General features: G+C 39.1%; 1 protein-coding gene across 10 annotated transcripts in view; it reads left to right on the forward strand.

Annotated features, from left to right (window-relative positions):
• DIP2C (disco interacting protein 2 homolog C) overlaps positions 1-13,387 on the forward strand; it is a 2,757,794-nt gene that overhangs the window by 2,638,173 nt on the left and 106,234 nt on the right. For all 10 annotated transcript variants that reach the window (XM_044064688.1, XM_044064689.1, XM_044064690.1 and 7 more), the window contains one exon: positions 9,444-9,518. In XM_044064688.1, coding sequence (XP_043920623.1) covers positions 9,444-9,518 — 75 coding nt within the window. The remainder of the gene's footprint in view (positions 1-9,443; positions 9,519-13,387) is intronic.

Below are 13,387 nucleotides of genomic sequence, written 5' to 3' on the forward strand. Positions count from 1 at the left end.
CTCCAGGCCATATGTGTGCCAGGAAAAGAAAATATACTAGCAGACATCTTAAGCAGAACCACCACGGATGCCCACGAATGGATGCTGCATCCAGACATCTTCAGAACCATCACAAGGAAATGGGGACTGCCAGAAATAGACCTGTTCGCGTCCCCACACAACCACCAATTGAAGAAATTCTGCACAAGGACATACCATCCACTTGCTTGGAGGGTGGACTCCCTATCCTTCAGTTGGGAAAACCTGACAGCATATGCATTCCCACCTCTTCCTTTGATGCACAAAGTGCTGCTGAAGATCAAAGAAGATCACCCGAGTATCATCTTGATTGCTCCAGACTGGCCGAGACAACATTGGTACCCACTACTGAGGAGTATGTCCCGGGAACACGCATGGCCTCTACCCCTGCTACCTCTACTGCTAACACAGAACAACTTCAAAATCCTGCATCCAAACTTGAAAACACTGCAACTAGCTGCTTGGAACATTATATAAGGCAAAATAACCCAGATTTATCTCAAAGAGTTAAAGACATTATCTTGGAGGCTCGCAGACCCTCAACAAGGAAAACTTATTCAGCAAAATGGAAAAGATATCTCATTTGGAGTGCAACAAAAGGAGTAGATGCATCATGGGCAAACATAGCTAACATCCTGGAATACTTAGCAGAGCTTTTCCACAATGGTCTGTCTTACTCCTCCATTAAGATTCATGCATCAGCAATTTCAGCAGAATACAACATGGATCCTCCAGTCTTTTCTCAACCTCTACTCAGGCAGTTTCTCAGAGGAATTAAAAATGTAAAGCCACCAAGGAAAGCACCATTGCCTACATGGGACTTGAACTTTGTGTTAGAAAAGTTGACACTTCCCCCTTTTGAACCAGCAGCAACAGCAGAATTACAGTACTTATCTTGGAAAACAGCATTCCTGCTTGCAATCACTTCAGCTAGAAGGGTTTCTGAGTTACAGGCATTAATGGCAGTACAACCCTTCCTTATTTTCCATCAGGATAGAGTGTCCATGAGAACTAATCCTACCTTTATGCCAAAGGTGGTTTCCAGGGTATCATTAAACCAAGCAATACACCTACCAACATTCTTCCCCAACCCACAGAACAGGGGGGAAAGATTACTGCATACTTTGGATGTACACAGACAATTGCGCTACTACCTGGACAGAACCAAGAACAATAGAAAAACTGACCAGCTTCTGGTAGCATATGCAACAGGAATGGAAAGAAAAGCAATTTCAAAACAGACAATCTCAAAATGGATAGGAAATTGCATTAGATTTTGTTACTCTTTTCATGGAAAGGCAACTCCAGAAAACATCAGACCTCACTCCACAAGGGCTACAGCCACTACTACAGCTTTCTTACGAGGTGTGGCTACCAAAGACATTTTAGAGGCTGCTACTTGGAGCTCCGTGCATACATTTGCCAAGCATTACAATCTCCCTTTATACTCCAGATCCCAAGCAGGTTTTGCCACTGCTGTTTTGCAAGGGATCTTAACTACACCAAAAACTCTTAGTGCCTCCTCCCCCAGTTTGGCTATGGTATTCTACCCATTTGTTAGGACTGCAGATGCATCCTTGAAGGACATAGTACAGTTTTGTACCTACCATAAATGTAGATGTCCGAGAGGTATGCATCTGCAGTCAGGATTACCCACCCTCCTTCCCCTCTGTGGTACTCCCTAGGATAATTGCCCATCTTGTATCTAGCTGGGGGAATCTATTATGGTGTATTTGTTTGTATATATGTATATATATGTTTATTTCTATTTGCTCTATATTGTTTGGAAATATTTGCATTTATCCAAATTTAGCCTTCCTAGAGGGCACCTGGCATCTGGGGCAAGAAACACTGAGGAAAATGGCGTCGGCTGATGCCTTTATACCCGCAGAACTGCAGCTATGACGTCGGGTGAAGTGCAACATCAGCCGAGGCCAGACCCAGACTTTGGAATCCGGCCGACCAAAGGGCTGCCTGAGGCCAGGACAACCCATTTGTTAGGACTGCAGATGCATACCTCTCGGACATCTACATTTATGGTAGGTACAAAACTGTACTTTTCCTGCCATCTTCACACACTAAAATAAATAGTCTAATGAAGCAGTTCTGAAAGGGAAAGCTTACATTGTTTCAAGAAGGAGACAGGCTTCCAACTGGCCTTTATTTATTTATGGCTGAAATGTTTCTTTCCTTCAGTCAAGGGATGCCTGTTCCTTCTACTTTTTAACTTGGATATGCCTTGTTGTAGCAAATCAAAAAAACACAAAGCTTTATGTCACAGAAAAATGGAGAAGCCAGATAAAATATGTTACTTTAGAAGATGTCAGTGTGCATGAGCAGTCAGGGTGCATGAGGTCATAGACACACTGTTAGTCTTCCAAAGTCCTGGAGGTCCTGGTACCACAGTGGTACCTTTCAGTAGCCCTACAATTTTGGTGTAATAGTTTGCTCACTCTTTGAATTGTCAAGGTACCTCTGGAGCTAAAACTTGTAGCATGGCTTCACTGTCTTTGCAGGCTTTTATAGAAATTTCAGCTGTCTCACAGTCACATGACAGTTTCCAGGCATATGGCATTGGCCACCATGTTATATATGCTGAGATGGAAGTCATTCCTATTTTACTTTTTTTTTTTTAAGTAACTCATCCTGGTTTAGAGGCTCTGGGGACAAAATGATGTATTTATGGCAACAAGTAATTCAGGTGGCTAAACTATCTGAACAGTGTCTGTTTTCACTGAGGGGTTCACTTCCATCCCAGGAACAAACAGTATAAACAAGTAGCTTGTCAGGTGCCAGTAATTGTAGGTCAGCCAGTTGTTATTCCTGCTATGAGTCTACCTTTAAAGCTGCTGGGGCTATTTTCCCTCTCCAGATCTCTTAAAAGTAGGCAGTTGCACCATTAGGTGAGATTATGGTGCTATTGATGCTCCTGCCAGAACAATATTCTCTAGCACTGTGCACATGAGGAACTTTTTCTTTGTGTTCCATTTGTTCTGAGCCTGCTGTCCGTTAAACCTCGCCCATCTGAACTCAAGCCCATTCATTTATTTCTCAAGGGGAGCCCCCAGAACCACAGAGGAGAGAACCAACAGGAGGAGCTGTCATTCAAGCAGTCATGAGAATGTTTGCATCCACGCCAACATCCCTGATATGAGAGTATTAAATAGCTTAACTCCACCCCCTGGCCAAGGGGAAAAGAATTACCACCCCCTCCCTCCCTGCCGCTCTATCAGTCGCCCAAGCCACTAATCGAGTCTGGGTCAACTGAGCTGTAGTCAGGGCTTTATCCCTCTATACCAGTGGAGCAGATATTTTGTATTGTATTTTAACAGTTTGAAGTATAGTTCTTTTGCCAGGGAGTTTTGGGAATTTTCTTTCATTTGTAAAGTGGCTGTTGGCAAGACTGGGACAGAATAGTTTTTTTTTTTTTTTTTTTTTTTAATTAAGGGGAGAAAGGATCTTTCCTCTTTGTAGATCAGAGTATATGTGCTGTAGCTTTAAGAAATATATCAAGGACTGAACATGCATGTATAAGTACCGGGCGCTTGCTATTCCCAGTGCCATTTTAAGAGTGCAGCCAGAGAGTGAGCATGTATGATTGCAGTAGTTAGTTTGTATACAATTTATTTAAGTTAAAGCCAGTAAACTTCTATCATGATGTGTTTGTATATAACATAGCTGCTTGAACAGAACCCACAAAGACTCATCTATTGTATTCATAGTACGAGAGCAACAATCTCTTTTTTTTGTTTGTTTTTTTCTGGACTTGGTGAATTTAGTTGTTAGGCTAGGTGTGAGGCATATTGTTGAGGAAGGGGGACATTATAATTTAGGTTCCAGGGGAGATTTTGCTGCAAATCAGTTGCCTTGAAAGTGGTTCCAGTTGACAAGCCACAAGCTTTTGAAATGGCTGCATAGGCTGTTATGATTTTTTTTCCCTGTTGATGGGATACTTTTCACTAATTGTACTGTTTTGATATTAATTTCAACTCTGGCATGAGTGTACCTGCCAGGGGGAAGGGCTTGTTAGGAATTAGTTAAATTCTTATAGATATGAGTTCTTTTTGCTTTCATCTGTGACACATACATATATATATATATATATGTTTCTTTAACAGACTGATGCCTCTCAGTTTTGTTTAACTGGGCTTACATTCTTTTTGTGCAAGAAACTACTTTTTTTAGTTTTTATGTAATTTTTTATTTCTTATTTTATTTTTTTGTTTTTTTCATATTTTTGAGGGATGGCTCACTTCTTTCCCTTTGGGTGGGCCTCCTTTCATTTTCTTAGCAGAGGTTTAGCAGCCATTGTATGACTTAGTCTGGATAAGTAACTTTTTAAAGCATTTATTAATTTGCTAGATGCTGTAAAGTATAATTTAGTGACCAGGTTTTATAGCATTAAATCTTGCTGAATTATGTATTGGGAAGGCTGGTAATTACAGTTGTTAAATATATTTTTATTTATTTAATTAATGTATGTATTTTAAGCTTGCTTACTGTGGTAGAACACTGATCAAACAATGACCAGTTACCGGCCTGGTTTGTATCATAATGTAACAAAACAATGTTGTTGTTGTTTTTCTTTCGGCTTTTCCCATTTAGGGGTCGCCACAGTGGAACTCCGGTCCACTAATGACTGGCAGTTGATTTTTATGGTGCCAAGGTGCCAGCCCAATGCCCAACCTTCAACGAAGGCACACCCATTCACGCATGTCTTTCGAATGCCACTCGACCGCGGGAAGGACATGCAGACTCCACTCAAAAGGCGCTCCAGCCGAGAATCGAACGGGTAAACCTCTTGCTGTGAGGCGACAATGCTACCGCTGCACCACCGCGGCTTTTAATTTAACAAAGCAATGTGCAGTATATAAACAGCAGTGATTTACATTTAATGAGTAAACATAGAAAACCTGAAAACATTATATACATAGAAAGGTTAACAAATCAAATAAATGTGCAGTTGTATAAGTGGAACAGAAAAGGGAGAATAGAGTTAAAGAAGGAGGAGTAGCAGTGCTGGAGATATAAGCAGTAGTAGCGAGGAAAGCTAATGGAGATAGTAGGATGAAAGACGGGACTAGATTATGTATGGTGGTTTTATATGGATAATGGTATGGTAAGCTGAATCGCAGTTTAGGATGAGTGCATTAGTCAGGTGGATGAGGTATGTGGGAAGTTAACAGTACTAAGCAAATGGAGATGTTTGTTTAGGTAACATGTCCTTTAAATGACATTTACATTCCAACTGTTGTAGTAAATCTTGTTTGAACTGTGGTCAGAACAGGGAGTAGGTTTGTGTGATCAGTTAAATCAGGATGAAGTGACTGCCATAGTTTTGGGGGCAGTACAAAGAATCAATGGCTAGTACAGTGTGTGAGAAGGGTTTTGTAGGGAAGGGGCAGCCCTGGCTTGGCCTCTTAAGTTGTAGGTTTGAGAGCGGCGGTAAAATGTGTGGAAGGTGGGAGGGTGTGTCAAGTGCGAGTATTTTGAACAGTAAAGAACCAAAAAGATTTGATCTGGCCTGTACTGGAAGACACTTGGCCTTTACAAGATAAAGGCAGTGGTCATTTTATGGTGAGTTAGATATTAATCTACATATTGTATTGGAGATGGGACTGGAGAGTGGCACTGTTTTTGATAGAGGCAGATGCAAAAAAGTAGAAACCATACTTGAGTAAGATGGATGTATTTTCCTCTAGCAGCCCCTGCTGGATGTTGAAAGAACTGAGAGATTTTCTTGGCCCAGAAGAGTAGACTGATTTAGGCTCTAAACATTTCTGTTTGCTCATGGACGTTTAGTGAATGGTCTAGCCAGATCCCCAAATATCTGAAGGAGGTGTTGACATCAGTGGGATATTAAAGGATTGGGGGTAATTGGATAATCTTTTAGAGGTGCAAAGTAACATTGACTTTGTATTTTTTTTTTTTTTTTTGGCATTGAGCATTAGTTTTTTTTTTTTTTGGAGTTTAGCCAGTGCTGTAGCTTAAGCAGGTCCTGTTGAAGTTCCGTTTCACTTGTATGATGTAAGGAATCAGAACTATGGATGACCATAGCATCTGCATAAACAATTAGTGGTAAATTGTGCATGGATAGTAGACGTTTGTTAATGAAGATTGAGAACAGAAGACGTGCTAAAATGGAGCCTTGATGGAATCCAGAGTGAATGAGGAAACTATTGGAAAGACTTGGTCCTATTTTTACATGGAATGAATGGTTGGATAGAAGCTGAAAGATTACTAGATGGATAGGGTATGTATCCGAGACTGGATAATTCATTTGAGGAGGATTGTCCTGTTAGTTTGGTGACTTCCTGTCAGAAATGTTTGGGAGAGTTAAGGGAGGTTTGTTTAGCTTTTAGTAGTTTGGTTCTGAGTCTACGAGTGGCCTGTTTGGTCAAGTTCTTCAGAGTTTTGCAATGGTCAAGGTTATTAGACTAAAGTCTTGTTTCCACATTTCGTCATCGTTTCATTAGGGATTTAAGCTGATTGGTTAGCTATTCAGTTTTGAAGTCTTTCAGTAGCCTTGAGATCACTGGGAAGTGGGAGTCCTAAAATGAGAATATTAATTTTGTTAGTTTAGTAGCAGCAATGTTAGCATCAGAAAGCGTGAGTATTGAAGACCAATTTGACCAATCAATAGTAAGTTTTGAATGTAGAATGGAGCTTTTATGAGGGGGCTAATATCTTAAAAAATGGTCTGGGAAGTATTTGACTTGTAGATTTTATAGGGAGAATGTGGTGGGGCAGTAATCACTAAAAGTGGGCAGGTAAGTTGGGCTAGAACAGATATTGTCGGGATGAGTTGCAATAATGAGGTCAAGAAATGAAAGGTGATTAGTTTAGGGTTGGATCTAGCTGAGATGTCTACTAGTCAGACTAAGCTGAGTTCTGCAAGGAATACAGATTTAAACCATGCTTAATTGGGCTCAGAAGGTTTAGGCTAAAGTTGCCCAGGATGATGATGATGTGTTGTTTGAAGTGATGTTTGAAAATATGGGCATGAGTAGTTCAAGTATGTGGAATGAGGTATGTAGTAGCAGACAGGCAATGGGCAGGTAAAGGTGCTGCGAGGACTTGACTGTAAGTTTAGTTAACAGCCAGGTAGGGTTGGAGTCAATGGATGCATTGGCTTTGGAAATAACTGAAATGTTAATGGAGGATTTGTGCAGTAGCATAACACCACCATCAGCAGGTGTGGTGCCTGGCTGGGGATCAAATGAATAAGTATACCCAGGGAAGAAATTATGTTCACTGTAATTATTTTCTTTTCATCCTGTTTTCCATGGAAATATGCCTTATTCATTTTTGGACAGTATTAAAAATGCAGTTGCTGCTATATTGTAATTACTGTGAAACATGTGGTTCGCCTTGCTTAACAATATCCCAGAAGCTTGAATAACTCTTTATTTAGTGGTACTTGTGAATAACTACAGCTTATGTGGCAGTTAAGTGTGCTGTTAAAGTGCGAGCCACTAATCAGCCACTCCTGTGTATGCATTATGAATGTGTGGTGATAGTCTGAATCTGTTGTAAGCTGCCATTTAGTTATCTTGTAAATAAAGTATTTTTGATTTTTCTTCAGCAGTTCTGTTACCAGTTTCTTTGCAACTCTAATAATATTCTATCTATTAATATTGTAAGAGATTCTTTAGTGAGTTACATTAAGCATAGTTATAATGCTTAGGCCTGTTTGGTAAAGGGAATAACATTAAACAAAATACTAAAACATAAATGCAATTTATTGTAGTACATACAGAGTGCCAGAAACTTTATTTTAGAAATGTCCTTTAAAAACAGTTATGGAGGAGGAAAACTGGCATGTCAACTGTTTATAACCTTGAGGGTGGAGGGACATTCATCATCAGATTCCTAACTTGATCAACTTCTTTGACTCAGTCACCAGAGCTGTGGATAAAGGCAAGGTGGTTCATACAGCTTACCTTGAGCTGGCCAAGGCCTTTGATACCATTCACCACTCAGGAATCATAGAAAAACTCACTAAGTTAAGTGCCAACCCCTATATCACTAGGTGGGTTGCAAACTCACTCACAGGTAGAACCCACAGTGTGAAAGTAGCTGACTCCAAGTCAGACTGCCGACCAGTCACGAGTGGAGTCCCACAGGGTTCGGTCCTGGGTCCTCTCCTGTTTGGTACCTACTTCTCTGAATTCCAGGCCAACACAAAGGGACTCTGGCTGACAAAGTTCACAGATGAGTGCAAGTTGGGAGCTATTATTAACTCCCTGAGTGATGTTGACATCCTACAGAAAGCCTCACTGAGACCAACGACTGGTGTCAGAACCATGGCCTTAAGCTCAATGCCAAAAAATGCGTCATCCTCCCCCTTGGGAAAACCCCAGTTCCCATGAATTACCACATCAATGGTAGTCCACTGAACACAGAAGGTGTCATAAGAGATCTGGGAACACAGGTTGACAGCAGCCTCTCTTTTGACCACCACATTGCCACTGTGGTCAGAAAGTCCTTCTATGTGGCACAACTCATTACTAAGGGTTTTGCATCCAGGAAGAAAGAGGTCATTGTCTCCCTCTACTCTTCCCTCATTAAGCCAATCATTGAATACAATGCACGTTTGTCATGTACCTCACTAAACACCTGCAACAACTGGAGAGGCCGCAAAAGTACCTCACAAAGAGGATCCTAGGCCTTAAACATTTGACCTATGTGGACAGACTAAAAAAACTCCAACTGTTCTCCATCTCATATCGCCTACTTAGAGGCGATTTCTGCTTGACTTACAAAGCCATTTCTGACCCAACTCTGTTAGAAATGCTACATTTAAATAAATCCCAATCCCTCCGCACCACACATTCCAGTGACCTCAACCTCATTACCACAATCAACAGAACATGCTGGAGGGACAAGTTCATAACCCAGAGACTGCCCATACTATGGAATAGACTTCCCATGCATGTCAAGCAGAGCACCTCACTGGCCCTCTTCAAGAGAAGTCTTGATGAGCGGATGAGAAAAAGAAAATTCACCCCAGGGATCACTCCAGTGGCTTTACTCGACAGAGGCACTGGGAACTAAGGTCGGGTGGCACGATGCCATGGTAATCGTATGGACTAGGCTTGTAAATGCCCCAGGGCCATTAGCCTACTACACACCTATGAACTTCATAACAGTGTGATGTATATCCATTTTAAGTGCAAAGTGTATGTGCTTCTTGGTTTAGTGAAGCCAGCTAGTGTCAGTAAAGGTTACATCCAAGTTTAGTGAGGCTAACCTCTGTGTCAGTAGAGATTGCATACATCCCAGTTCAGGGAGTCTTCTTTTGTGATTCTCACTTAATATATTGACACCTATTTATGCTGTTAAACTGCATTTTGTTTCTTCATTTGGTTTTATGCAACTTTGTTTTGACTGATCTTTAACATTTGCCTCATTTGTTAATGCAGATCCTTCCTGGTGTTCGCATCATCATTGCGAATCCTGAAACCAAAGGACCTCTAGGAGATTCACATCTTGGGGAGGTAAGTGGTAGGAAACCTTTGCCATGCTTAATGCAGAGCTTCAGGAATTTGCTTCCTATTCAGAAGCCATCTAATTTTCACATTCCTAACATTAAAAATTTCAAGAAAAGGATTCTGTCCTTGTTTAGGGGGAGGGTGTTAATGTTTTTATTTAGTGCACATTGGGTGCTACCATTTGTTTTTGTGCAGTATAATCTGTAGGTGTTATACAGTGGTTGTGCTGGATTAATTAGAGGCTATTTGCTTCTGGCAAAATAATCATTTACATATTGCCTAGAAATGGTAAGCCCTTTTAAGTATAATGTTATTGTAGGACTGCCACCTTTTCAAATGCCCAAAGTGGGACATTTTTTGTAGAAATGTGAGTTTTTGCAGGACAAAACATACCCACAGCCAGTGCAAAGGACAGGACTTCACTTTTTTGCCAAAATAAAAGCTTATTTTTGTAGCATTTGAGTTGCTTATGCTATTTCAAATAATATTTATGTGCTTCAGATACAAAATTGCTGTTTTATGCAAATATTAAAGAAAACATAAGAAATATATTTTGTCTTAAAATCTCAGGACATTTGCCATTTTTTGTTTTTTATGCAGGACACAACTGCCCAAAATGGGACTGTCCCTCGCCGTCCACAGCATTATACTTATTAGGGTCTTAAAATTTCTAGGCAATTCAGTTTTTGTCTCTAAGCTTAAAAGAAACATTTCCTTAACAATAATTTGATCCCCAGCATTTCAGACAGGGTACCCTGGAGGGAATTTCTAAAATATCAGTTTGTTGCATTTCCAAAAGCATGTTCCCAAGTGACCCCTCTCTTTCCTGCTACACCTCCAGCAATTCCTGTCTACCTATGTAAAAAATTCCCTGACATTATCTTGAGGCATAAAAATACCTATGCAGAAATGTCCATGCAAAAATCCTAAACCATCTCGATTTTGTTGCATACTTGAAAGCCATACAAGTATCATCCTATTGTTTCTTTGTATATTGCCTTTCCATTTTCATTTCACAGCCTTTTCTAGCCTCTTCTGGTTTATTCTTATAGTTGACATGCATTATTTTATTTGTCCTAATAATTATCCTAACCACAACTTCTGTAAAAACGCTACTATTGTAAGTGTTTCACTTGTGATTGGCTTCATCCCACTCTGACTCTTCCCTCCTTTGTTATTTCCTCCCAGTGTCTTGGTTTGGTTCCTTTGCTATATTTTCCAATACATTTCAGCTCCCACTTGGAAGTTTTCTATGCTCATATTTGTTTGTCTCCAAATATGTTAAAAATAATTCTTAACATATTAAAATGCTGCTTTTTCTAATTAAAACAGACTGAGCTATTTAAATACATTTGAACTGTAATACAGAAAATGCACCTCCCCAAAAATAAATTAATAAATTATGTCTATGGATGATGTGATGTTTTTATTTTTTTATTTTAGTCAATTGAAAATACTGGGTATTCATTTTATGTATGTATGTATGTATTTATTTGTTCTTATCCACCTGGTTTAGACAAAAAAATCATTTTCAGCAGAGGCTCACGGAGAAAAGCTCCAGCATAATGCAAACATTCAGCAATGTACATTAGAAGACACTAAAAAAGTACAGTACAGTTTACATATTTTAGTATTAAGAACTGAATCGTAAGAAATGAGTCAGTATTAACAGTAGTAAAGATTATAGTGTAGGTGACTAGCATTACTTTATTTTTTTTTGTGGGGTTAAGGAATAGCTATAGGTTTGTTAGCCATGGTTCAAGGGTTGAGAGAGAGTGCTGGGTCTTGGTTATGTCATCATCACATTGGATAAAAGTGGTGTGTTTGCTGGCAGTATGGAGATAATTCATGAAAATATTAAAAAGTATGGGTCCAAGGATGGAACCTTGGGATAATCCTATAAAGGTGGGGACACCACCACATTTTTAGTTCCACTGTCTTTTTTGTTACCGAACAAACCTTTTTGTTGTTCTAAAAACCTCTTAAAATTTTTATGTTTTATATATAAAATTGGGTTCCACCCCCCCCACCCCCCCACCATTTTTAAATGCCTTCATTGGTCTTAAAATACTCCAATTATCTTTATAATGATTTTAGTAGTAATGGGGTTAAAGCCTTCATACTTCAATATAATTTTATCTTACTGCTGGTTGTACACAGTCCTTACTGTGATAGTGATTTGGGGTACCACAGTATCTACACCTAAAAGGGGGGGTGTACTGGTTACCCCATAACAAAAAATGTTCTTGCTAATGTTGGAAACCATATTGTACAATTTTACATCTGGAAAACTGAAAGGCTTGTTTAAGAAAATAATTTACAAGCACATTTATGACATCAGTAGAGAAAATATTAATAATGCTCTGTTTAAGCATTTTATGGAATGTGTGAATTTTTCGGGTTTTAGGTTTACTATAATAGAACAAGTGCAATATGGTAATAGAGGGGATTGTTGGGAGAATGCATTAGAATACAAGGAACTGCTTTGGGAGTTAAGGTTGAATGCTGCTACTCTTCTGGGGTTGAATGAATGTATTTTGATTGTTTCTGTCCTAAAAATGAAGGCAGAAAAACAAAAATACACCGTTCAACACAGCCAGGAAATAAAATCACTATATATTTAAATAACAAAATAGGTAAGCACTTTTGTGCATACACCATGAAAATGAAGGCAGCAAAGTTATAAAAAAGCACTTGCAGTATTTGTCATATTTATTTTATGTATGATAGTATAAACATTTTGTGATAAGATGTGTGAATAGTGTGCCCTGTTTTTACACACACAGTTGTACACACAAATATACAAACATTCAAATACTTAAACTATTCATTTAATTAATTATACACTTGTATTTTTATATATTTTTATATGTGATAGTATTTGTTATCACACTGTTTAAAAAAAGTCAATATTTGGATTAGTAACATCTTTAATGTGTGAAAATGTATTTTGGTGATGAATTTTTATGTATATGACTTGGTTCTTTTTTAGGTCTCTTTGAATTCTAAGTTTGCGTGGTGCAGTCTTATTTAATTTTTGGTCCTGTTTATTGTAAAAGGATTTAAGTGCTTAACCTTGGTTATTTTTGTTTTTATTGCTAAAGTTCGGCTTAATATCTTTCACTCTTGGTTTTTGTTCTCCTCCACCTTACGTCATATTTTTGATTATACGTTCAGCAATTACCTACATAACTGAGCCTATCAGTTTGTATTAGGTAACAAATTGGACAGTAATACATTTTTTTGTGGTGTTACACAGTGGCTGTGTTTGTTATTCTTTGTATTTGTCAATAAGCTAACAAACAGCATTCTTTATGCAGTTGATATCCTTAAATATAGGACTAAGAAGAGTGCTAAAGTCTTGTAGATTGCTCTAAAAGCATTTGAGTTTGTTTTGGAGATGGTTGTTAAACCACAGTCTAATACACTTTTCCAAAACCACTGTTATAATCTTTGAAACACCAAAATGTTTCAACACTAACTTTATCATTTCAGTTAAATAATTACCCTAGGGATCTTTACCTCAAGTAGAAGAACTTTAATATTTAGCGTAATCATAATATTTAATACCACATTCAAGCATTGATTGCAGCCCCCCAAACATCTCCAGCGCCCAAGTGAGAACTGCTCTCTCCAAAGCAAAAAACACAGCATCCATGGGACCTGATGGTGTCCCCGGCTGTGTGCTCCATGAACTCAATGAGGAATTAAACCCACAGCTAGGACAGCTGTTTAATCAAAGTCTTACCTCTGGATACGCATTCCAGGAGTGGCGCACTGCAACTGTGGTACCACTTCACAAAGGCGGTGCCTCCACCGACCCTGGAAATTACCGGCCCATTAGCTTGACAAGCCTTATCTGCAAAGCCATGGAG

The sequence above is a fragment of the Protopterus annectens genome, chromosome 3.part0 (genome assembly GCF_019279795.1).
Source record: "Protopterus annectens isolate FY-2018-M chromosome 3.part0, PAN1.0, whole genome shotgun sequence".
Lineage (NCBI taxonomy): Eukaryota > Metazoa > Chordata > Ceratodontiformes > Protopteridae > Protopterus > Protopterus annectens.